Consider the following 26005-nt stretch of genomic DNA (forward strand, 5'->3'; position numbering starts at 1 on the left):
GTGTTAATTCCTGTCCAGTGTGGAAGCAGTTCTGCTTTGCCACCAAATGGTTGATTGGTCTCCTTGAGGGACTATGTCATATCTGGGATTCCGAATTTGTCTCTGTTGCTAGCAAGTTGAATATATGGTGGTATTAATAGTTACATCATTTTTGGTAAATGAAAGCCCATGTTGTTTGGCCCAGAGGTAGCTTCTATCCCTGCCACCATAGTGCCACAATTAGTAAAACATGACAAGACTAACTGATATTAACTGACCGCAACATTTTGTCTACCTGATCTGGTGTCGCTCACACATGCCCTCTGGTGGGTACTAACATGAAATACAAGGTTGTTTACATACACTTCATGCCTACTACCATGTCTCTCCACAACCCTCTTCCTCAGACCTCCTTTTCCTTGGTCTTCTAATACTGTTCTTCTCAAATATCTTACCAATTGACAATCCGTGTACCGCTGCACATGAGTTTATATACGTTCTAACTTTAGGTCACTTATCCTTTCACACGAAGTGGGTCACCAGATAGACTGATAAATTTCCTACTCCACAGGGAGAATTTTCATTTGTCACTGTTCTTCAGGGCCACTCCTGAATGGGGTGATGGTATCCTGCCCATCTATTCCTGGCTTGCATATTGAATGAACACATACATGAAATCAAACTCAGGATTTCTCCTCCTCTATCTGCTGGTCATAAATGATCCCCCAGGAAGCCATGTACACACATGAGCTGAGGGAGAGGTGCTGATGCAACCATGGTGAATGAAATGGAAGCAGGGTTACACACTGAGGTAGCTTGCTTGTGCACTCTGGTCCTGATCATACTTGATTCCAGATGTACCACTTTCATCTACAATGTTATGACTTAGTGAGTCTGAGAGAACCCAACTCACAATGGACAGTTACAGCCACTATAGGAGCTATACCCTATAGGAGATGCATACTTAAGTATTTAGTATTGTATTTAAAAATGGAAAGAAATAGGGCCGCTTTGACCTAAACGTTCATTTTTAATTCTGATTTTAAAAGAATTTTTTTTTGGTGGGCCTCCAAAAGTATTGTGGGCCCTAGGCATTTTGCCACCTTGCCTCATGGATGAGTTGGCCCTGCTAGGACACCTCTTGGACAGAAGTCAGTCAGAGTCGACGTTAATAGAAAGACAACTTACTGGGCACGAGGAATTTTGGGACGGAGATGTAGGCGTAAGGAAGAACAGGGCTTAATAAATTTTATACAGCCTTAAAATCTGAAAAACAAACCACTTTTGCATCCAAAGTAACAAGGTCTGAATCACACACAAAAACACAAGCGCGCGCGCGCGCACACACACACACACACACACACACAGAGTACAGACGCACAGTGGGTTCCAGTGTCACGGAGAATGAAAACCCAAACACACCTACACACACCGAGGCATTGTTTCTTTAAAACAAACGCATACTTAACACCCGCGGTGGTCCTGGCTCTACTGCAGGCGCAGGTGCCACCCTTGGGGCGCGAAGGACGAAAGTCCAGGCCCCCTCACAGAGCTCGCACCTAAGGAACTATGGTACCCAGGAGCCTGCTACCTCCACTTCCCGCCTGCAGGGTCGAGGCCCCGGAGTCCGCATGCCCTTGCTCCGCGTCCTACAGCCAGGACTTACATCCCACTCGCCTTCTCCACCCATGCGGGACCACCTGAGATCACCGCCCTCCACGGGTCCGCTTCTCTTCCGCCGCGCGCAGGCGCACGCCTGCGCCCGCGCACTCTGAGCACAGGCGCCGGCACCGCCCGCTCCCTGCTGCCTGGCTGCTCCCGCTGGACTGCATTTCCCAGAAGCCACCGGGCTCGCATCCCCCTCGACCCCTGAGACCTTTTCCGGTGTCCAAACAGCTGTGGTCCCTACGTGGTGAGTAAGACCTATCCAAAGATAAAAATCAGCGGAGGCTTCCGCACTCTGACCAGAGCGGGACGCAACCCGCGGAGGGGATGAGAGGCTCTCCAGAAGAAAACAATCCGGGAGATGACAGGGCGTGTAGAGCCAGGAGTCTCAGGCCTGTGTCTGCGCGAGCAGCAGAGATTTGTGTGCCCCTGAGATGCGTGTGTGTGTGTGTGTGTGTGTGTGTGTGTGTGTGTGTGTGTGTGTGTGACAGCGTGTCTCCGTGACGTCGTCTGCGTTTGCATGTCAGTGACAGATACTTGATTTGTGCTTATTTAACTTCATGGCTTATGGGTGACCGACGGTTGTGTGGCCGTGTGGGTTGTCATTGGAACGCACGGCTCTAGGCTCCGCGGATCCTCCGCCCTGTGTCCTCACAGCCACTTGGGGACGGCCGCAGATAAAAGAGGGAAGCCAGATTCGGGGCCTTAGAATGGAAGAATGGAGAATTACAGCAAGGTCACACAGATTTGATCTTGAGATGAGATTTTTTTTTTTTTTTTTTTTTGGAAGCTCGATGTGGCCCCAAGGCAGGCTTTTGGCAAGACCTGATGAGGTCCCAGGAGTAGGAGTAGGATCCCCCCTGGAAGCTCCTAGAGGTCACCTACATGTTTCCTAACCACAGCATTTCCAGAACTCCGGCCCCAGGAACATGCTGTGAATTGGAGATAGATTCCACCCGAGACGTCAGTGATCCTGGCCTCTCACATACTGGGAAGGTCAACACTGCCTTTCTACTCCCAGTCTGGTTGTGTGTGTGGGACTGGTGTTAGAAGTTACTGTGCTATCCAAGAAAATCCTGATGTCTCATGATTGCTTTCTCTTTTCCCAGTGCTGCCAGTCTCTTAATAAAAAAAAAAAAAGATACTGAGAGCAAAAAGAATTTTTGTTACACATCTAAAAGTTAAAGTTCAGGTGAGTTTGTATACCCTCATTATTCATAAAATGCACTTTAATTGTAAAGTTATGAGACCCTTTCTTTTCCTTCTTCTGAAATGTCCTGCCTAACAGTGACATTATCTGTGAATTGTGTGTGAGGTCATGCAGGTGGATCGTCCTTCTCAGGACCCCCAAGCCCTTCTCCCCATAATTTAATCTGTTGCCTACCTTTAGCTATTATGTTTCTAATTTTTGATTACCAACGAAATTAGTCTATAGTGAACATCATTATGCATAGATCTTTATGTCCTTTTACAGTCATTCCCTAAGGATAAATTTCTAGTTTTGAAATTTGAGTCAAATATCAGATATTTACAATATATCCATATGCTTGTACTCGTTGGAATACAATGACAAAAAGATATAGTTGCTATCCTCAAATTACTTGTTATCCAGTAAGGAAATGAAATCAAAGTAGGAATAAGATAGACTATGTGAGAGGCCATTAGGAGAAATTCAGGTGATCTGCTTTAGGAGTTCACAGGAAGAGACACCATTCTGTCTCTAGCAGCCCTGTCACAATATGATCACATTATGCCAACTCCCTTGTGTCACCTTACCACCCTTTGTTTATCCATTCTTGTGACAACGGGTTGTTTTCCGCATTTGACTGTTAGGAATAAACCTTCTATGAACACTCTTGTACAAGGCTTCATGTGGACATCTGTTCTCGGTTTTCCTGGGTATGTACTTATGGGCGGAAGTGATTGACTTCATTTACTCTCCACTGCAACGTATAGTTACTTTTCAAACTGGCCGTCACTTGATATTGTTAATCGTTTTCATTTTAGTCCATTCTGATAGGTGCACAGTAGTATCTCATTGTGATTTTAATTAGCATTTTCTGATAAGTGGTTATGTAATATCTTTTCATATGATACTGTCCATTTTGATATACTCTTACTAAGTACTCAAATCTTTTGTCCATTTTTTGGTCTGTTTTTTGCCATTTTCCTGTTGATTTGTAGGAATTATATACATATTGAATACAAGTCCTTTGTGTGTGTATGTAAGCATATGTATGCCTGTGTGTGTGTGTGTGTGTGTGTGTGTGTGTGTGTACAGAGACAGAAAAAGAAATAATATCTTTCATTAGCCTAGAGCTTCTTACTCACTTTATTAATGATATCTTATAATGAAGAGAAGTTCTTAATTTTAACCAGTCTTTCTTTACGGTTATTGCATCTTTGTTCTGTTTAAAACATCTTTTCCTGGGGAAGAAGGGACAGCTCTTCCTTATGGTAGAATTCCAGGTGTTGAGTATAGAAGGGAAGAGGGAGATAGAAAATGCCAATTAGGCAAACACCACAGAAATAGTTGTTTCAGACACAATCAACTGATAGATGCTGACACTAGTGGGTGAAAATTTGAGGAGAGAAAGGATTTGTAGTGTCAAAATATTTCCCACGCTGCCTATTGACTACAAAGGGAAAGATAGTAACTTTACAGTGGGGAGACCCAGCAGAAAGCAGTCTAATCAAGTGTTCAAGGTTAACCTCACCAGTAATAAGGCATTGGCATCATGGGCCCTTTCTTACGGTGTGAAGAGAAGGACACAACATCATTGTGGTACTGCCAAAAATACGTGACCTCACTCCAATCATGAAAATATTAGAAAAACCAAGTGGGGGGACATTTGACCAAATAATTGGTATTCCCCCCAAGATGGCAAGGTCATGAAGATAGGTGCGGTAGACAGACTCTATGGTGACCGCTCGATTCCTGCCTGCTGGTGTCTGTGCCATTGTATAATCCCCACCCCTGGAATACAAGCTGAGCGTCTGACTTGCTTTCAACCAAGAGAAAATAGCAAATGTGAGGGGATGTCACTCCTGTGATAAAGTTACATTATGGTCAAAGTAATGGTATGTCACTGTTGTGGTTATATCATGTCGTGGAAGACTCCGTTATAGCAGACTAGAGCTAGACTCTCCTTGAGGGCTTGATGTAGTAAGCGGCCATGCGGGAGAAGCCCATATTGCCAGAAACGCAGGTGGCCTCTAGGACCTGAGGGTGTCCACCAGGTGACAGCCAGCAAAACGCTGGGGCCCTCAGTCGTATAGCTGCAAAGAAATGAATTCTGCCAACAATCCGAATGAACTCTGAAGTGGGTTCTTCCCCAGGCGAACCTCTGAATGAGAACACAGCCCAGCCAACACCTTGTTTGCAATTTATGAGATCAGCCTAAGGAGAGCATCCTGCTAAACTGTGTGCAAACTCTGGGTCCACAGAAATTGTGAGATGATAAATATGTGTTGTTGTAAGCTAAACTTGTGGTGGTTTGTTATGGCAGCAGTTGAAAACTATTACCGTGAGGAGACCATGGAGATTGGAAGAGACTAAGGACAAATAGTAGCTAAATGCAATGTGGGATCACGTATAGGATCCTGGAAAAGAAAAGGACATTAGTGTGAAAAACCGGTGATATTTGAATAAGATGTGCCATCTCTAGTATTGTCCCACTGTTAATCTCCTGGTTTTGATTACTGTCCTATGTAAGATGTTAACATTGGGGTGAGGGGGAAAAAGAACTCTCTGTACTATTGGAACTTTTCGCTAAGTCTAAAATAAGTAAAAATAGAAATTAAACTAAAAACGGGGGAAAATTTTGCACATCCATAATCTTGAAGATATTTTCTTATTCTTTCAGAAGGGTCATTGTTTCCGTTTTCAAACTTAGGCATATGATCCATCTTGAATTTATATCTCTATGTAGTAGAATCAGGGTCAAAATCATTTTTTTGCACACAGACACTCAATTGCTCAGGCACCATTTGTTGAAAAAGACTATCCTTTCTGATTTATATTGCAATCAGACTTTTTTGAAAAATGTGACTATATATGTGCAAGTCTCTGTCTGGAATCTGGTTTTTTTTTTTTTTTTTGCAACTTTTTATTTATTTATTTATTTGTTTTTGGGACAGAGAGAGACAGAGCATGAACGGGGGAGGGGCAGAGAGAGAGGGAGACACAGAATCGGAAACAGGCTCCAGGCTCTGAGCCATCAGCCCAGAGCCTGACGCGAGGCTCGAACTCACGGACCGCGAGATCGTGACCTGGCCAAAGTTGGATGCTTAACCCACTGCGCCACCCAGGCGCCCCATCTGGAATCTGTTCTATTGGTCTGTTTGCCAATCCTGTGTCACTATCACTGTTTTAATTACAGTAGCTTTCTGTCATGTCTTGATATCTAGTAATGTGGTTTTGACAACTTTGTTCTTCAGAATTGCCTGGACTATTCTGGGTTCTTTGCATTTCCATATAAATGTAGAACAAGTTTGTTAATTTTCTGTCTTTTTTTTTTAATATAACTTGTCAAATTGGCTGTTAATTTTCTTTAAAAAAATATCCTGCTGATATTGTTGGAGTTGCATTGAATCATTAGATCAATTTAGAGAGAACTAAAAGTTAAAATTGAGTCTTCCAATTCTTGAACATAGAATATGTTTCCATTTGTTTAATTGTTAATTTCTTAATGTTTTGTTGTTTTCAGTCTAAAAGTCTTGTACCTCTTTTGTTAGGTTTTTCCAAAGTGTTGTATTTTTTCGTTTTTTTCATAAACTTTTGGGATTTTGAAATTTCATTTTCCAGTAACTTTGCTTTAATACAATTAATTGTTTTATACTTTGACCTTTTATTCAACAATCTTGCTAATGAATTCATTTATCCTAATAGTTTGTAGAACTGAATTTTTTTTTCAGTGTTCAAAACCATGTTATCTGCAAACAAAGATGGCTTTACTTTTTTTTTTTCCAATCTTACCTTTCATTTCACTTTTTTTTTCTTTACGGTACTGGATAGGTCTTGTAGTATAAAATTTAATGGAACTGGTAAGAATGGACAACCTTACCTTGTTTCTGAACTCAGAAGGCCAGCGACCCATATTTCACCTCTCATATAATGGTAGCTGTGGTTTTATTCTGTAGATTCCCTTTATCAAATTAAAGAAGTTCCCTTCTTTTCCTAGTTTGCCGAGAATTTTTATCATGAACTGTGGTTGAATATTATCAAAGATTCTCCATCTGACAAAATGTATGAATGGCTTCCTCCTTTATTTTTTAAGTTTGGAAGGTTACATTGATTTTTTGAAAATTAAATGACCTTTGTATTTCTACATTAAATCCTTCTCATCATCTATTATCACTGGTACTATTTGGTTTACTATGCTTCCTAATATTTGGTTTAATATGCTTCCATCTATGTTCATGAGAGAGATATGCTGTAATTTTCATTTCTTGTGATTAATATCCCTGTCAGGTTTTGATACTACAGTTATGCCTCATGATATGGTCCATTTTTTTTTCTGTTTTCTAGAAGATACTGAGTTTTACTAGTATTTTTAATTCCTTCGGTGTTTGGGAGAATTTGCCACTGAAGCCTCTGGGCCTGACATTTTATGGGAAGTTCCTTAATAAAGGTTTTATTTCTTTTTTTTTTTAATGTTTGTTTATTTCTGAGAGAGAGAGAGAGAGAGAGAGAGAGAGAGAGAGACTCTTTCTGGGGAGGGACAGAGAGAGAGGGAGACACAGAATCTGAAGCAGGCTCCAGGCTCTGAGCTGTCAGTACAGAGCCCAACATGGGGCTCAAACTCATGAACCCAGTGAGATCATGACCTGAGCCAAAGTCGGACGCTTGACTGACTGAGCCAGCCAGGTGCCCCAAAGATTTTCTTTCTTTAGTAAATACAACAATATTCAGAATTTCCATTTCTTTTATCAGTTCAGTTAAATTTATTTCAAGGAATTTTATTATTATTATTATTATTATTATTTTTGAGACAGAGAGAGACAGAGCATGAACAGGGGAGGGGCAGAGAGAGAGGGAAACACAGAATCGGAAGCAGGCTCCAGGCTCTGAGCCATCAGCCCAGAGCCCGACGTGGGGCTCAAACTCACGGACCACGAGATCGTGACCTGAGCTGAAGTCGGCCGCTTAACCGACTTAGCCACCCAGGCGCCCCATCAAGGAATTTTAAAATGTCATCTACATTTTCAAGTTTATTGGCATAAAGTTGTTCATGAAATTCTGTCATCAATTTAATGTCTATAATATATGTAGTGATACCTCCTTTCATATTCCTGATATTGGCATTTATATTCTAGACCAGTATAGCTAGAGGCTTATCAATATTATCTCTTCAATGAAATAGTTTTTGGCTTTATTCATTTTTCTCTGTTGTATATGTGGGTTTTTTATGTCACTGGTTTCTAAATTTGCTTTTCTAGCTTCCAAAGGTAGATCATTGATTTTTAACCTTTATACTTTGATAATACATACATTTATGTTTAGCTGAAGGGGGTCAAAGAGTGTAAAGAAAGAATAACCTAAGTGGACAATTATTACAAATGGTCACTCTGTCCACTGGGAGAAAATAAATTCCAGATTTATTAGCATTGACATAATTTGACACAGGGTTTCCATCGTAATTTCACTACTAATTTACTTGCTTTGTCAATATATCTGTAGTACATCTAACAACTATGATGGAGATTAAACAATGAATGGCATTTATCTGCAGCATTTATTAAAAAAAAACTATAGGTAAAAAATGTTGGGCATCTGGGTGGCTCAGTCAGTTAAATGTCTAACCTCAGCTCACTTAGGTCACGATCTCATGGTTCGTGGGTTCGAAACCTCGCATCAGGCTCTATGCTGACAACCCAGAGCCTGGAGCCTGCTTTGGATTCTGTGTCTCCCTCTCCCTGCCCCTCCCCCATTCACGCTCTGTCTCTCTCTCTCTCTCTCTCTCTCTTAAAAATAAATAAACATTAAAAAAAATTTTTTAAGGTAAAAAATATCTTTGTAAGTATTGGTTTGGTTGCATCTGACAAGTTGTGTTATATCATACTCTCAGGATCATTCAGGTCTGGTTTCCATTATGATTTGTTTTTTGACCTGTGTTTATTTAGAAGTGAACTTTTTACATTTGGAAACATTTGAGAAATACCTGTTTTTAAGTTCTAAGTTAATTCCAGAGGCTTCAGAATATATGCATTCTTTTTTGATATTAATCATTTGAAATTTATAGATGCTTGTTTTATGGCTCAGAATATTCTGATAAATACACTGTGAGCATTTGAAAAGAATGTGTATATAGTCTATAGTTTGGGAGTACAATGTTCAATTAGGTCAATTTGATTACTCCTGTTCAAAGTTTTATGGCTTGTTTATTTTTTTTCTCTTCCTGTCATTGGTTACCAATGGAGGGTATTAAAATCTCAAACTTTTGAAAGGGTATTAAAATCTTAAACTATCCTTTAATTCTGTTGGCTTTCCTATACATATTTTATTTATTTATTTTAATCTTTTAAGTTTATTTATTTATTTTGAGAGAGTGAGCGAGCAAGGGAGGGGCAGAGAGAGAGGGAGAGAGAGAACCACAGGCAGGCTCTGCACTGTCAGCACAGAGCCCAATGTGGGGCTCGAACTCACAAACTGTGAGATCATGACCTGAGCTGAAACGAAGAGTTGAACACTTACCAACTGAGCCACCCAGGCGCCCCTCGCTTTATATATTTTAAAGCTGTGTTATTAGGTACATAAGAAATGTAAGACTCCCATTTTGTTCTTGTTGAATTGTACAACATGTCACTTATAATGCTGCTTGCATTGAAGCCTATTGTATCTGTTATTAATATACTAACATCAGCATTCTTCTAATTAATGTCTAATACATTTTTCCACTCTTTTATCTTTAATATGTCTGTGTCTTTATGTTTCAAATGTATCTCTTATAAGCAGCATAATTGATCCTGTTGTTCTTTTCAATCTAATCTGACAATCTTAGCTTTTAAATGCAATGTTTAGTACATTTATATTTCACTATAATTACTGATAGAGTTTGATTTAAGTCTGTAATCTTGGGATATATTTTGTTTGTCCTACTCATTCTCATTTCCTGTCTTATTTTCAATTAATCAAGTATTTTTTATTATTTCATTTTATCTCTCTGTTAGGTTTTTCTGGTTGTACATCTTTGTATAATTCTTTAATTCTTTGTATAATTCTATAATTCTTTAACTGAGATATTTTTGACTGCATCTTTAATATAGTCTCCTTTAGATTAGGGCTTTTGCTACCTACCAAATAATGTGAGACCATTTTAAGTTTACCTCCATTTATGGTGTTACTGTCATTTATTCTTCATTACAAGCCCCACAAGTGTTATTATTTTTGTTGCTTTAAAACAGTCCATTTGTGGGGCGCCTGGGTGGCGCAGTCGGTTAAGCGTCCGACTTCAGCCAGGTCACGATCTCGCGGTCCGTGGGTTCGAGCCCCGCATCAGGCTCTGGGCTGATGGCTCAGAGCCTGGAACCTGTTTCCGATTCTGTGTCTCCCTCTCTCTGCCCCTCCCCCGTTCATGCTCTGTCTCTCTCTGTCCCAAAAATAAATAAACGTTGAAAAAAAAAATTAAAAAAAAAAAAAAGTAAAACAGTCCATTTGTTTAGTCATATTATTCATATATATACTGCCCTAACTTTTTGTACATCCACACTTCCATCCGGGATTACTTGCCTTTAGCCTGATTGCTGTCCTTTAGTATTTCTTGTATTGTGGGTCTGTTAATAAGAAATTCTCTAAGCTTTTGTTAGAAAAGGTCTCTTTCACTTTCATTTCTTTTGTAACTGTTTATCTATTTATTTTGAGAGAGAGAGAGCAAGCAAGGGGGGAAGGGGCAGAAGAGAGGGAGAGAGAAAAATCCCAAGCAGGCTCCACGCTGTGAGCGAAGAGCCCCATGCAGGGCTCCATCCCGCGAACCATGAGATCATGATCTGAGCCAGAATCAAGAGTTAGATGCTTAATTGACTGATCCACCTAGGCGCCCCTCACTTTCATTTCTGAACAATATTTTCTTCAGGTATAAAATTCACAGTTGTCATATTTTTCTTTCAACACTTTAAAGATCTGATTCCATTCTTAGGCTACTATAATTTCTGTTGAGAAATGAACTCTTTCTCTTGTTGTGTTCTTATAACTGATATCCTTTAACAACATACTATTAAGATAATGTTTTTAAACTTTGTTTTTCAGTTGTTTGGCCATGCTGTGCCTAGGTATGGATTTGCGCATTTTATCTGGTTAGGTTTGATGAGTTTTTTTGATTCATACATCGAAGCATTTCACGAGATTTGTGATGTTTTTGTCCATTGCTTCTTCAAGTAAATTTCCTGTCTTATTTTTTTTAGGTGTTCAATCTCATGTCTTGACTATCTCTTGTATTTCTCTTACGTTCTGCTCTGTTCTTTCCTTTTTTCTCTCTGCATAAGATTATTGTTAATTTGACTTTACATTGACAATTCAATACATTCTTAATTTTCAGTATTCTATTCTTATAAAATGTTCATGTGAATCTCTTAAGATTCTAAAGCTCTATTGGTATGCTTCATTTTGCAGTCTGACTGAGCCAGCCAGGTGAACCCCCCTCCCCCACTTTTTTTAAGTAAGCTCTACACTCAACATGGAGCTTGAATTCACAACCCTGATATCAGTAGTCATGTGATCTACCAATTGAACCCATTTTGCATCCCATTTTGCCCATATTTTTCTTTATTTTTTTTGAGCATCTTAATATAATGTTTTTAAGTCCTTGTCTATTAGCTTCACTATGTAGATAATCTCTGGATCTGTTTATACTGAGATTTTTTTCTGTTGATTATCAGTAGCCTTCTCCTGTTTCTTTGCATGTTTAATAATTTTTATTGTATGCTGGCATTGTGGATAATATACAGACTCTGGATTAGGTTATCTTCCTTCAATGAGTTTACTTAAGGGTTTCTCATTAAAAAAAATTTTTTTTTTACCATTTATTTATTTTTGAGACAGAGGGGGACAGAGCATGAGCAGGGGAGGGACAGAGAGAGAGGGAGACACAGAATCTAAAACAGGCTCCAGGCTCTAAGCTGTCAGCACAGAGCCCGACGCAGGGCTTGAACTCACGGACCCCAAGATCATGACCTGAGCCTAAGTCGGACGCTTAACCGACTGAGCCATCCAGGTGCCCCAAGGGTTTCTCAGTCTTAATGCTGTTGATATTTTCAGCTAGATAATTCTTTGTTGTGGGGAGGAGGGGGCTTTCCTGTACATTACAGGATGTTTCACAGCACCTCTGGTTCTCTACTCACTAGAAACAATAGCAGCCCTTTCCATATTTCGACAACCAAATATGTCTTCAGACATTGCTAAATGTTCCCCTGTTGAGAACCAATGGTCTGTACAGTCATTTTCAAAGTCTGCTTCATTTTCCATTGCATGAACGCACTATAATTTATTTAATTGACCATCTATCTAAGTACCTTTAGATTTAGTACCTTTAGATTTCTCTCCAGTTTTTCCTTTTAACTAGTATCTATAATATTCCTTTATACATCTCTAGGCACATTTTACAGTTATTTCCTTTGGATGGAAACTCACAAATGGCCTTTCATGGCTAAATTCTTATGGAAAATTCTACTTACATGTCTCAACTGCACTAGGTTTTCAGAAGTCCACAGGACACCATAAGAATGCTCTTAGGGCACCTGGGTGGCTGTTGAGCATCTGACTCTTGATTTCGGCTCAGGTTATGATCCCACTGTCATGGGATTGAGTGCTATATCAGGCTCCTCACTGAACAGAGAATCCCTGCTTGGGATTCTCTCTCTCTTCCTCTGTTCCTCTCCTGTGCTTGCGTGTTCTCTCTCTCGCTCTCGCTCTCTCTCTAATTAAAAAAAAATGTTCTTTTCCCCACAACCTTACTGTATGTGGTACATCATCAACCTTTGAAATCCAACAATTGAATACCTGTAAATGTTAGTACCTTATTGCTTAAAAAACATCTGTTTAGTAAATCTTTTGATAGGTGAAGTTTTAATTACCTATTCTTAGGTTTCACACAAGGGAACAAAAAATCTGGGTTTCAAAGGCAATAGTTGGGGGGAAAAGTTGGCCCTATAATTATAGAAATTAAATTCAAAACATATCACTTCTACTTATTGTTCGTGATATAGGGAAAAAGGCTTTAATTAAATGTTAATGTGTACACACTACCTATCATGTAAGGTTGCAAAAATCTGTATGTTGCTGTGTGGTTTCAGTAAGCAGGAATTCACTCCTCTCTTGTGGGTACTGGGTGGGTCGGGAGCTGCGGGCACAGGCAAGGACTCGTGCCAGCAAAGTAGATCCTGATAGGGAAATCCAGGTTGGTCAACCCAGAGGATCTTAGAAGTCAAAGTTTTGGCTTAGGGGAAAGACTTCACATGGGCAGGCAGTTTTACAGTGGTCAAGGTTTCCAGGTTTGTCTCTACTGTTTTCTGTCTTTGGTGCAAAAGATTTTATGTCCAGGCCCATGAAGGATAAAGGTTGTTGCAGATTGTGTTGTATGACTTGGTCTTTACCCTGGAACATAGGCCTGGATGGGGGAGGATCTATTCAGAATCACTGAACAACCCAGGCAGGGTTCAGTTGGCTTGGTAAGAATGAAAAATAAGGCACTGTGGGTGTCCGAATCGAGCTTTGGTGCAAGAGTGCCCCTGTTCTGTATCCACTCTTGTGTGGCTTGTATCTGTAGGTATGGGGAAGGGCTTGGGTTTCTCTGGACTTCTCATATCCGCTGATGTGTGTTAATGTGTTTGGGAGGGTGGAGAGTGGGAAAGAACAGTGGGAAGCAGAAATAAAGAAGAAAAAAGAAAGGTTCTCCTACCTTAAATAATTTTTGGAGTTCCGAGATACACAAGGTCTCAAGGCCTCTTTTTCCTCTCTCAGCTCTGGCTTCTCTGAACTCAGCTTCCCTAGTAGAGGAAACCTGAGGAAGACAGGTGGTTTGAAAACCATGGCCCAGGTAGGTGTCTCTATCCTGAAATACTATGATTTTTAGCTCATATAAAACTTTCATTCTTTATCCCCAATCCCCCTATCTAGGAAAGTTGTATCTCTGACCCTATTTCATGGTTTCTCCCCTTACAGAGAAGGATGATGTCCTCCTCATTTGCTCCCTTTTTTTTTTTTTAGAACTGATTTCAGTTATTCATCAAATAATTCATTTATCTTCTATGTGTTCAGTCTTCTCTCGAGAGAATTGTTAAAGGAGTGAAAGAGTACAGTACCTGGAAGGAAGTATTTGAGCTTCCCTTATCAGGTTTGTGGTTTCATGAGATAGAAGTGATGGTCCTATTTGATCACAGGAGGGTACACTTTCTCCATAGTTTTCCAGGGAGGTAAGGGAGAATTGGGTTAGGAATGTTCTCAGGGCCAGGTGTGAGATGAAACCTCAGCTTTGAAAAGCTTTTCAGTTTGGGTAGAAATGGTATTGGTGCCGAGAGACAGACAGACAGACAGACAGACAGACATCAGGGCCCTGGCTAAGGAATCACTGAGAACTGAATACGGTAGTAAGGTCCATTTTGTATTGGAAGATAAATAGCTGGTCTTGAGTCAATCAGTGTTGGTCTGATCATCCTATATTAGTGTGTTCTAACTCAGGAACAGGAATTCAGTAAGGGATTGTAGAAAGGAAGATCATCTAGAACTACATGTCCTAGATGATACTGAACAGTGGGGAAAAGCTTACGATTTGGGTCCACCCTAAATATCATAATAGCATAATACTTTACATTTAATATTATTTTAGTAACATTAATAACACCTTAAGACTTTAAGAAAAATTGTATCTGATGTCTTTAAGAGGGACTAAATGAAAACTTTAACTTGTGAAAATAAAGGAGATGCTTATGATACACAACCTGACATATATTACATCTTGATAAAATTACTTAATTTTATAGAAACTATTTCCGAAGATAGAAACTTTATCAGCTTTTTGAAGTATAACTGACATATAATTGAGTGTATTTTGTCTCTTTAGAGTAGCTTTATTGAAATTTAATTTACAATAAATTGCTCATGTTTAAAGTGTGGAATTTAATGAGTTTTGACCTATGTATATACCTGTGAAACTCTTACCATTATCAAGATAATAAAAATTTTTCTCATGTCCCTTTATAATCGCCCCCTCCTTACCTGCTCCCAACCTTGCCCTTTGTGCCCAGGCAACTGCTGTCTTCCTTTCTGTCACTATAGGTTAGTTTGCATTTTTCTAGAATTTTATATAAATGTAATCATACATCATGTGCTCTTTCATTAGCTTATTTCATTCAGCATATTTATGTTGAGATTCATCCATATTGTTGCATATCTTATTCCAGTATATATTCCATTCCAGTAGTATATTCCATTTAATTACTGATTAGTATTCTCGTCTCAGGATATACCAAAATTTTCCATCCATTCTTCTGTTGATGGATATTTGAGTTCTTTCCACTTAAAAAAAAATTATTTTAATTTGAGAGAGAGAGACAGAGCGTGAGCAGGGGAGGAGCAGAGAGAGTGGGAGACACAGAATCCAAAGCAGTCTCCAGGCTCTGAGCTGTCAGCCCAGAGCCCGATGCGGGGCCTGAGCCCACAAACCGTGAGATCGTGACCTGAGCTGAAGTCGGAGGCTTAACCGACTGAGCCACACAGGTGCCCCTAAGTTCTTTCCACTTTTTGACTACTATAAGTAAAGCTGCTATGCCAAAATGCTTCATGCCAAAATCTTTGTGTGGACATATGCTTTCATTTATCTTGGGTGAACACCAGGAGTGGAATGACTGGGTAACGTGGATGTTTAACTTTTTAAGAAATAAACTGGGACACCTGGGTGGCTCAGTCAGTTAAGTGTCTGACTTCGACTCAGGTCATGATCTCGCAGTCCATGAGTTCAAGCCCCGCGTCAAGCTCTGTGCTGACTGCTTCAGATTCTGTGTCTCCCTCTCTCTATGTCCCTCCCCCACTTGCGCTGTCTCTCTCTCAAAAATAAGTAAACATTAAAACAATTTTTTCAAAAAGAAATAAACCGTTTTTCAAAGTGATTGTACCATTTTACATTCCCACCATCAGTATTTGAGAGTTCCATTTCTTTCCACATCCCTGGCAACACCTAACACAGTCTATTAAATTCTAGCCATTCTAATAATTATGTAGAATACTGTCTCCTAGCAGTAAGCTAGGGCAATCATAGAGTTCACGGCATTTGTTACTTATCTCTCAATGATCACTACCTAATATTTTCTGTTTTGAAAACTATTGTCTCAGACATTTTGTCCATGTTTTTGGTTATTTCACATGGGAAGGTAAATCCAATCCCTGTTACTCCATTTTTGCTGGGATAGATTTTTTAATTCATTTGGGGGAAGAAAGTGAACAATGCTCCTTACATATACACTGAGGAGAAAGAATGTCAGAACGTGCATTTACTAATAGTGTCTGATTTAGGTACATAGTAGGTAATGTGCTTATATATACTGTTTCATTTAATTGGGAAAGTCTTGGTTACTTAATTCACTTTCATACATTTAAAGTTCTCCTCTATTTTTAAAGAAATTTGTTGTACTCCAACAGGATTCTTCAAGACTGTGTTGGCACTCTACTTCAGAAGCTAATTTATTTATTTTCGTCTGATCGTGTCATGATCTTGTAACTCCGCTTACTTGTTTTTCTGTATTGCCCCCTTACTGCAATTCAGCCATTCCATCTTGAACATTTTTTCTTTCCTGTTACAAATAATACGTGGGTTTGTCATTTCAGGTGCCACTGACATTCAGTGATGTCGCCATAGACTTTTCTCAGGAGGAGTGGGAATGCCTCAATTCTGATCAGAGGGATTTGTACAGAGATGTGATGTTGGAGAATTATACTAACTTGGTCTCACTGGGTAAGGACATCTGCCTGAAGTGGTGTAGAATCTGCTGTCTGGAATAGCTGCTTTCTCCACTGTGTATTTTATGTTCTATAGCGAGAAACCAGATAAATGTCTCCATATTCATATTCTCCAAGGCCTAGTTTGACCTTTATTAGGTGGAAATGGGCATCTCTCTTCAGCACCTGAATCTTTTCTGTCTTTCATTTACCTCCCTCCACCCCATCCTACAATTCCTTCTTTTTCTAAATCAATAAAGGTTTGAATTATTGGACTTTTTCCTGCATAACCAATGCAAAGGAAATAAATTTCATATTATGTGTATGTCCAGAATATCTACAAATATTCCACTTTAATTGCTGGTCCACCTACATGGAGAACAGATAACATGGGGTCCTGGTTTTCTCTTTGCTACAAAAGAACCATGGTAATTTCTACAGTGTAGAATGAATCAAGAGTATTATCTGCTTAGTATTATTTTTGCATTTACAGCAGGAGAAAAGTTGGTTTGCAGTGCTTTTATAGATTCTACTGAGAAGTGAAAGTCTTTGTTCAGTTTTTGGAAAATGCTTGACCATTATTTCTCCTGGGATGCCAGTTATGGTGATGTTAGATATTTTGAGTGCATCGCACAGTTCTATCATGTATTTATTTCCCTTTCTCTCTATTATTTTCTGTTGACGTGTATTTCAGCTCATTTATCCCATATTCTGCTATGATGAGTCTGCTCTTAAATATGGATTTTTCATATCAGATGTGGTCTTTTTCAGTTCTAGAAATTCAATTTGGTGGTCTTTTATGGCATCTAATTATCTGTTGAAATTCTTCATTCTTTTATTTACTTTCTTTTCATTACTGTTTTCTCATCTGTTTTCTTAAACATTTTAATCAAAGCTATTATGGAATTTTGAAGGCCTTCATTTTTTGTACTATCCTTGGGTATGATTCTCTTTCTTTTTTTTCTCTCATTATTCGTCATCTGGTAATTCCTCTTTAAGTCACCTGGAATTGTGATTGTATGCTGGACCTCGTGTTCACAAGAACTGAACAGTTTCCATATGATGGGATCTTCCACCAGAGTATTTACATTTTCCTCTATTAATTGACAGGATGGCAGGCTGATCACTATAATACAATCAGGGAATGAGCTGGGTCAGTGCTAGTTTTCAGTTTGGGTAATGGCCAGCTACCTCTTTTTTATCACTTTACTGCTAGCTGCACTCGGAATCAATGAGTTTCTACAGGGGAAGAGTAGTGGATCCTCAGGACCAATTCACCACTTCTTCATGGCTCTTATTGCTTATCTGTGTCGATTTTAAGCTGCTTCTCCCAAACGATCTTTGAAAAAAAATTCTTTTTAATGTTTACTTATATGAGAGAGAGAGGGAGCAGGGGAGGAGCAGAGAGAGAGAATCCCAATCATAGAGCCTGATGCAGGGCTCAATCTCACGGCTGTGAGATCATGACCTGAACCAAAATCGAGAGTCAGACGTTCAACCGACTGAGTCACCCAAGTGCCCTCTGAATGGATTTTTTTGATTCCAGAAGAATTGTTGAGAATTAACAAGTGAATCATCCGCTTGACATGCCAGGAAAAGAAGAGCATAACAGACTTAAAGAAAGTAGAAGAAAGGAAATAATAAAAGAAAGTAGAAAGTAATGAAATGAAAGCCAAACACAAAAGAGCAAGTCAAATCAATTTGCTTCTCTCTCAACATGAATCAAGAAAAAAAAATCTGTGTAAGGAAAAAAGCCACCTCATTACAAACCTTGAAGCCGTGAAATACAGTATTTTGAAAATCATCCTGCCAAAAAGAAACGAAAAATCAAATGAAATAAATTATTAGAAAATTTTACTCTACAAAAATTTCCACTGCAGAAAAAAACCTGAAAAGTCTCATAAGCACTAAAGGAACTGAATCAGTCATCAAGAGTCTCCCCCAAAATTAGAAGATTCAGGCCTAAATCATCTGTCATTAAAGTATAGGTGCAACAGTTTGAACATGTAAGAATTTTGGGAAAATATTCCCCATAAATGCTTTTGCATGTTGAGTCTAACAAAGAATAAACTATGGAGAGAGGGACAAACCATATAATAGACTCTTAACGACAGAGAACAAACAGGGTTGAGGGAAGGAGGGAGGTGGGGGATGGGCTCAATGGGTGATGGGTATTAAGGAGGGCACTGGCTGTGATAAGCACTGGGTGTTGTAGGTAACTGATGCATCACTTTCTGTTCCTGTAATATTTCACTGTATGTTGACTAGCTAGCATTTAAATAAAAACTTGAAACAGAAAAAAGAACATTAAAAAATGAGAAGAGTAGCCATCTTTTTAAAATATGGGATATACTTACAATAGCTTTTTCAGTATCCTTGCCTACTAATTATATTATCTGCATCATTCCTTGGTCTGTTTCTTTTGATTCATTTTTCTCCTAGTAAGGGTCATATTTTCCTGCTATTTGCATGCCTGATCATTTTTTATTAGATGCCAGACATTGTGAAGTTTACTGTGTTGGGATGCTGGATTTCTAATATTCTTTTACACATTTTTGGGCTTTGGTCTGGGATACAGTTATGTAATTTGGAATCTGTTGATCCTTTTGTGGTTTGCTTTTAAGTTTTGTTAGGGTGGGTCCAGAATAGCTTTTAGTCTAGGGATAATTTGCCCCACCCTCACCCCCACCCCACTGAGGCCGTATCCTTCTGTGGACTCTGTTTGATGCCTCGTGTTATGGGGTTTTTCCATTCTGGTTGGTGGAAACAGGAATTTCCCAGGCCCTTTCTGACTTCCAGGGGATGTTCTGCCTACTTCTATCTGGTAGTACATTCTTCGTTATTTGTTTCCTCACACAGATGTCCAGATTCATACTCATCCAGCTTCAAGGAGATTCCTCTACAGATCTCTAGAGATCTCTCTTCCTCCTTTCTAGTACTCCAACTTGCAAATTCTGCATCTCTTTCTTTCCGTTCATTCCCTACTCTGTCTTCTCAACTCAGGGATATAGCTGCACTGTTTTAGTTTCCCCTCCTTGTGCTTTGTTCTGGAAATTCTCTTTAGGCAGTCAGATGTGGTACTTGTGGGGCATACTTCATTTGTTTCCCTTCTCTCAGGAGATTTCTGTCTGGTGCTATTTTCCAATATTTGAATGATATTGTTTCATCTATTTTGTTGGGTTTTCTAGTTATTTAAGGTAGGAGGGTAAATTTGATCCCTCTTAATGTTACATGACCAAAATCACAAATTATTCCCTCTGTCTTTGAGAGCTTCTTTGCACTTTAATACAAGAGGTTTTAGACTCACCTTATATCTTCCCTGCCCTGGACCAGGAATTAGCTATTTCTCCAAGGCACCCTAGTTCACATTAGTGGAAAATAGTTTACAGAGACTGAAACCTGGGCAACAGGGAAGCTAATTGTAATCACCTTTTTGTGGGCATAAATACACATGTTTAAAATTATTTCTTCTATGGAAATTGGTTTGTTTAGATTTTCCATCTCTTCTGGGGTCTATTTCTGTTATTGTCTTACTTTTTATTTTGAAATAATTTTAGATTCACAGAAGAGTTATAAATGTGGTACAAAGAGTTCTAGTATACCATTCCCATAATGATGATAACATCTTACATAACCATGGTACATTTGTGAAAACTACCAAATTAACATTTTACAATTACTATAAACTAAATATTTTATGTAGATTTCACCAGTTTTTGCACTAATGTCTTTTTTTCTGTTTCAGGATCCAATCCAGGATACCACATTACTTTTAGTCATCACGTGTCCTTAGTTTCCTCCAAATGTGACAGTTTCTCAGTTTTTCCTTCTCTTTCTTGACCTTGATACTTTTGAAGATACAGTTTGGTCAGGTATTTAGTAGAGTGCCTCCAAATTTTGGGCTGTTTGTTTTCTTATGATCAAACTGAGATTATGGATTTGGGGGAAGAATACCAGAGAAGTCCCCTTCTCATTGTATAACGGGAGTACATGATATCGATATGATTTATCAGTGTGCTAACCTTAAAAACTTGTATAAAGTGGTGTCTGTCAGTTTTCTTCACTGAAAAGTTATTATTTTTGTTCCCTTTTCATATTCTATTTGTGAGGACCAAGTCAGTAAATCTCACTGGGGTCAGTTTTTATAAATAATATTTTCAGAAAAAAACATCATGTACATCTCAAATTTATTTGCATAGTTGTCTTTAAGGATTTCTTAAACATTCTCTATTTCTTTATTGATGACTGACTGCCTGTTGTCATTGCGTTTGGATTGTCCTCCTATCTTTTGTTCCTTGAATAGGTAGGCTAGTGGTTTGTTCGTATGTGTTAATTGTACAGTTTTATTTAAAATTTGTTTTTATTGATTTTCCTTTTCTGCTTTCCTTCAATATATTTTATCATTCTTTTTCTAATTTTTGTCTTTTCCTAATTTTGGATTTCATATTTAATTTATTCATTTTAGTTCTTTAATTTTTCATTAGATGTATGCCTTTTGGTCCATGTGTTTGCAGCAATACAGTTGAAGGCCATAGATTCTGATGTGTTGTATTTTTACTATCATTCTTTTCAAGATGTTCTGTGGTTTCATTTTGTATGTTATCATTCTCTAACAGTAGTTGTTGGTTTTTATTTATCCAGAGAAAGGGTTTTGGTTTTTTGAGATTGCTATTCATTTTTCATTGATTCAGAGACTATTGCTTGCTTTACTTCAACTTTGTGAACATATTGTACTTCATTCATAGAAGAATCCCACTTGGCTTCACCTCATACTCGACCCATTTAGCACATGAGAGTCTTTCAGGCTGCTCCACCATCCAGACAGCCCATTTTTAGCCTACATTCAACGTATTCTTTGTTGCAGCGTCCCAGGCATTTGGTTTCCCAGGGTCTGTTCCCATGGTATTTAGTTACTTTATTTTTCCCCAACATCCTCAAGTTTAATTTCTTAGATGTTCATAAGCATTTAAAAATAATATTAACTATTGCAATTCCTGAAATGCATTTCTGTGAAATTCAAGGACAATTCGCCTTGCCTATAAAGGAATGGAAGGGAGGATTTGGGAAAGTCATTAGAGAAACAGAACACAGTTAGCATCAGTAGGATGGATAAACAATGTTAAAGTTCTGATGAAGGTAATACACCATCTGATTATCTGATTGAGATAAAGCAGAAAAACAATCATGACTTGGCACAGGAAGGATGGAACAATGTACGTCAATTTAAGGGGATAAGCAGGTGGAGAACGATCAGGTCTCACCTCTTTCCATTTATATTTTTGACTAAGCTAGTTCGGATGTACATTTTTCTCACCTGTAAGGTAAATGATAGAGGAAAGCATACTTTACTATAATAAGGCATGAGAGATTAGGATCAGCGAGAGATAGTTGATAACTGTTGCATCATTTTCAGAAACGAAATGGTTATTTTGCTTGGCTGTCTTCCCCAGTGACCTTGATTTTCAGCCTTATTTACCTTTATTTTCATCCAAGTTATTTTTTAAAATTCAGTACTTTATTCTACGAGTAAGGACTTGTTTTGCAGTAGTAGTTGCAAGAATTTTTGAGTTTTAGAGTAAGAAACTAAGTAGTAAAACAAATGAGAAAATAAGTATGTAATAGAGAAAAGTATTCTGAAGACAAAAAGTTAGGTGTTGGAGTACAGGATAAAGGATATGAATTTACGTGGAGTTAGCGGAGGCAGCCTTTCTGAAAAAGTGATTTCTAACCTGCAACACCTGAAGATAGTAATTTAAAGGAGTGAGGTGAGAGGATTTCCGAAAGGTGGAGCCCCAGGGAATGGGAAAGGTCATGGGACATCTTAGTAGCTGAAGAGATGCATTGGGATAGTATATAGGGAACAAATATGCCAAGGGCTTGAAATGAATTTGTGTAAATAGGACATCCTTTTTATTCACGATTGTGTATTTAGGTTTCATGCTAAGATAAAGACAACCCACCGAAAAAATTACATAGAGCCTCTGATAGATAATGTTAGAAATGTAGATAACCAGAACCTACTCCTGCAGAATCTGATTCAGTCTCAGTGGATCTCTAAAAGGCACTAGATATAAAAAGCTCTCTCTGTAATTTTGACCCACACTAAATATGAGAACTACTGACTTTTTCTCTTTGCCTACTCACAAACCTTAAAAGTCTCGTATGAACTTTTATAATTTCCTGAGGCCTTCTTGCCTCTTAAAACTTTAATGACATGATTTTAGGATTTTATAACCCTTTTACTTCCAGTGAGTATACTTCTCAATTTATCCCTATTTTTACTCTAGAAGGCCCCTCCTCACCCCCAGTACAGGAAAATAGCATTTATTTTCTCATTTTCTTTCAGACTTTGATTTTACAACTGAGACCAACAAGTTATCTTCAGAAAAACGCAGTTATGAAGTAAATTCATACCATCGGGAGACAATGAAAAGAAGTAAAACCTTCAACCTAATGAGGTTTATTTTCAGAAATGACCCACAGTGCAGAATTGAATTTGGGAGAGAACGGGGACCCAACATGGGATGTTTTAGTCAAGTGACATTTATAAAACACATATCTCTTCCTCTACATCAGAGAATTCACTCTAGAGAGAACTCCTATGAATGTAAGGAGTGTAGGAGGGGCTTTAGAAAAAAATCACACTTTACTGAACATTTGAGAGACCATAATGGTGTGAGACCATATGAATGTAAAGAATGTGGAAAGGCCTTTATAGTTCTCCAGCATTTTATTAGACATAAAAAAATGCACACTGATTTGAAACCCTATGGATGTAATGGATGTGAGAAGGCCTTTAGGTTTTATTCACAGCTTATTCAACATCAGATAATTCATACTGGTGTAAAACCTTATGAATGTAAGCAATGTGGGAAGTCTTTTAGACGTTATTCTCACGTTACTGAACATCAGAAAATTCATATCGGTTTGAAACCCTATGAATGTAATGAATGTGGGGAAACTTTTAGATTGTACCGACATATGTGCCTACATCAGAAAATGCATCATGGTGTGAAACCCTATATATGCAAGGAATGTGGGAAGGCTTTTGGTCATCGCTCAAGTCTTTATCAACATAAGAAAATTCATTCTGGTGAGAAACCATATAAATGTAAACAATGTGGAAAGGCCTTTGTTCGCAGCTATCTACTTATTGAACATCAGAGAAGTCATACTGGCGAGAAGCCTCATGAATGTAAGGACTGTGGAAAGGCCTTTAGTAGGGGCTCAAGCCTTCTTAAACATAAGAGAATTCATAGTAGTGAGAAGCTCTATGATTGTAAGGAATGCGGGAAGGCCTTCTGTAGAGGCTCTCAACTTACACAACATCAAAGAATTCATACTGGTGAGAAGCCACATGAATGCAAAGAATGTGGGAAGACATTTAAGCTTCATTCATACCTTATTCAACATCAGATAATTCATACTAATTTGAAACCACATGAATGTAAACAATGTGGGAAAGCCTTCAGTCGTGTTGGAGACCTTAAAACACATCAGTCAATTCATGCAGGGGAGAAACCATATGAATGTAAGGAATGTGGAAAAACCTTTAGACTTAATTCTCAGCTGATTTATCATCAGACAGTTCATACTGGTTTGAAACCATATGTATGTAAAGAATGTAAAAAGGCCTTTCGTTCTATCTCAGGTCTTTCTCAACATAAGAGAATTCATACTGGTGAAAAACCCTATGAGTGTAAAGAATGTGGTAAGGCCTTTAATCGTAGTGATCGTCTGACTCAGCATCAGAGAATTCATACTGGTGTGAAACCACACAAATGTAAGGACTGTGGAAAGGCCTTTACTCATTGCTATCAACTTACCCAACATCAAAGATTTCATAGTGGTGAGAAACTCTTGATGTAGTGAGAGTCAGAAAGCCTTTTAGCCATGGCACATCCTTTACCATTGTCACTATTCCACCACCTAATGATGTTATGGTAAAGATTAAGTTATTTAACATAAAAATATAAATGCTTAGAAAGGCATCTGGCACATAGTGTTTGTTTACTAAGTATTGTGGTTTTTAAATGATAATCACTAGTATTACTGTATATAAATTCATGTGGAAGGAGGACTCTATAAGCATATTTTTTTCAGATAATTCATTCTGGACAAAATCCCATAGAATATATTAAACAAGACCCTTTTTTTATTCAAAGCTCAACCCCTGGAAGGTTAATAAGAAGAAACCCTGTGCCTTTATTGAATATTGAGAATTTAGCTGTTGAAAAACCAGAAAGTAGTTTGCAGAAACTTTTCTTACAATCAATTCTGTAATACAGATAACATACAATCCACATTCCCTACAATTGAAATAAATTAAAAACTAATAATTTGGTAGCCAAAGACATACGTTGACTTGGAAAAGTTTTCCTCAAGTTTTTGAAAGTTTCCAAACTTACATAAAAGGTACAGCAGTGTTACAATGATGTTTTTTTGCCCTCCACCTAGATTCAATATCTAACATTTCTCTATGTATGAACATGTATATATACAGATGCACAAATACCATATATCATTCTTATTGCATATTGAATGTATTTTACATATATCATTTTGCTGTGTTTTTCAGTGAATGTTTTAGATATCACTTCACCTCTAAAAAGTCAACATACAATTCTTAGAATTAAGGATAATCTTCTAGATGACCATTAACCCACTGTTACCTAAAAAGACATTAACAATAACCCTATATTGTTTCACAACATTCAGCCCATTTACAAATTTTTCTGATTGTTTAAAGAACATCTTCTAAAAGTGCTGGATTTTTAAAAAGTCAAAAACCAAACTAAGCTCATATATGTTTTATGACTGTGGCTTGTTGAGGCTGATAAGAACTGGTCAAGAATTTACTCTCCACCTCCTTACCTTTTTTGAAGACTCAGAAGAAGTAACCTACATAATATTGTTAATTCCATATTTGTCCTTTTTCTCAAGGTGGGCTTAACTTTTCCTCTTTCCTTTGTATTTATTTTGAACTGAAGGTTATGTCTAGAGGCTTGATTAGGTTTCAGATTACACATTTTTTACAAGACAACTTCATAGGTAATAGTGTACTTAATATTATAAAATATCAGTTGGCATACCAGTGAAACTATGTTTGGTCTCTTGGTGCATGTATTGATCACCATTTCTCTCCGTTGTACTGGTACATTTTTTCTTTGCAGTTAGTAATCCACGGAAAGTCACATTGGCATGCCACTTGAAATTTAAATTGGTTATTATTTTAAAGAAATTAAGACCCCCCCCAAAACTCCTCATATTTTATATTTATCCATATATTTACCTTTCCCCATGCTCTTCATTATTCCCAGTTACCAATTCCCAATGGTCTGAATTTCCATGTGGTATCATTTTCCTTCACCTTAAAGAACTTTAGCATTTCTTGGGGTGCACATCTGCTGGTGATGGATTTTCAGTTTCTTTTAC

The 26005-nt window shown here is 38.2% G+C and overlaps 1 protein-coding gene across 2 annotated transcripts; it reads left to right on the plus strand.

Annotated features, from left to right (window-relative positions):
• The first annotated feature begins 1654 nt into the window (after positions 1 to 1654).
• On the plus strand, positions 1655 to 25965 carry ZNF404 (zinc finger protein 404). 2 transcript variants are annotated; one of them, XM_043598690.1, is made up of 4 exons: positions 1659 to 2836; positions 13601 to 13676; positions 16460 to 16586; positions 22917 to 25965. In XM_043598690.1, exons 2-4 carry the CDS (start codon positions 13668 to 13670, stop codon positions 24437 to 24439), a joined length of 1659 nt encoding a protein of 552 aa, XP_043454625.1. In that variant the 5' UTR covers positions 1659 to 2836; positions 13601 to 13667; the 3' UTR covers positions 24440 to 25965. The 2 variants fall into 2 exon arrangements, with proteins under 2 accessions (XP_043454626.1, XP_043454625.1); XM_043598691.1 differs by lacking the exon at positions 13601 to 13676 and having other exon boundaries at positions 1655 to 2836.
• Positions 25966 to 26005: the final 40 nt, after the last annotated feature.

This window comes from Prionailurus bengalensis, chromosome E2, assembly GCF_016509475.1.
Source record: "Prionailurus bengalensis isolate Pbe53 chromosome E2, Fcat_Pben_1.1_paternal_pri, whole genome shotgun sequence".
NCBI classification, from domain to species: Eukaryota; Metazoa; Chordata; class Mammalia; order Carnivora; family Felidae; genus Prionailurus; species Prionailurus bengalensis.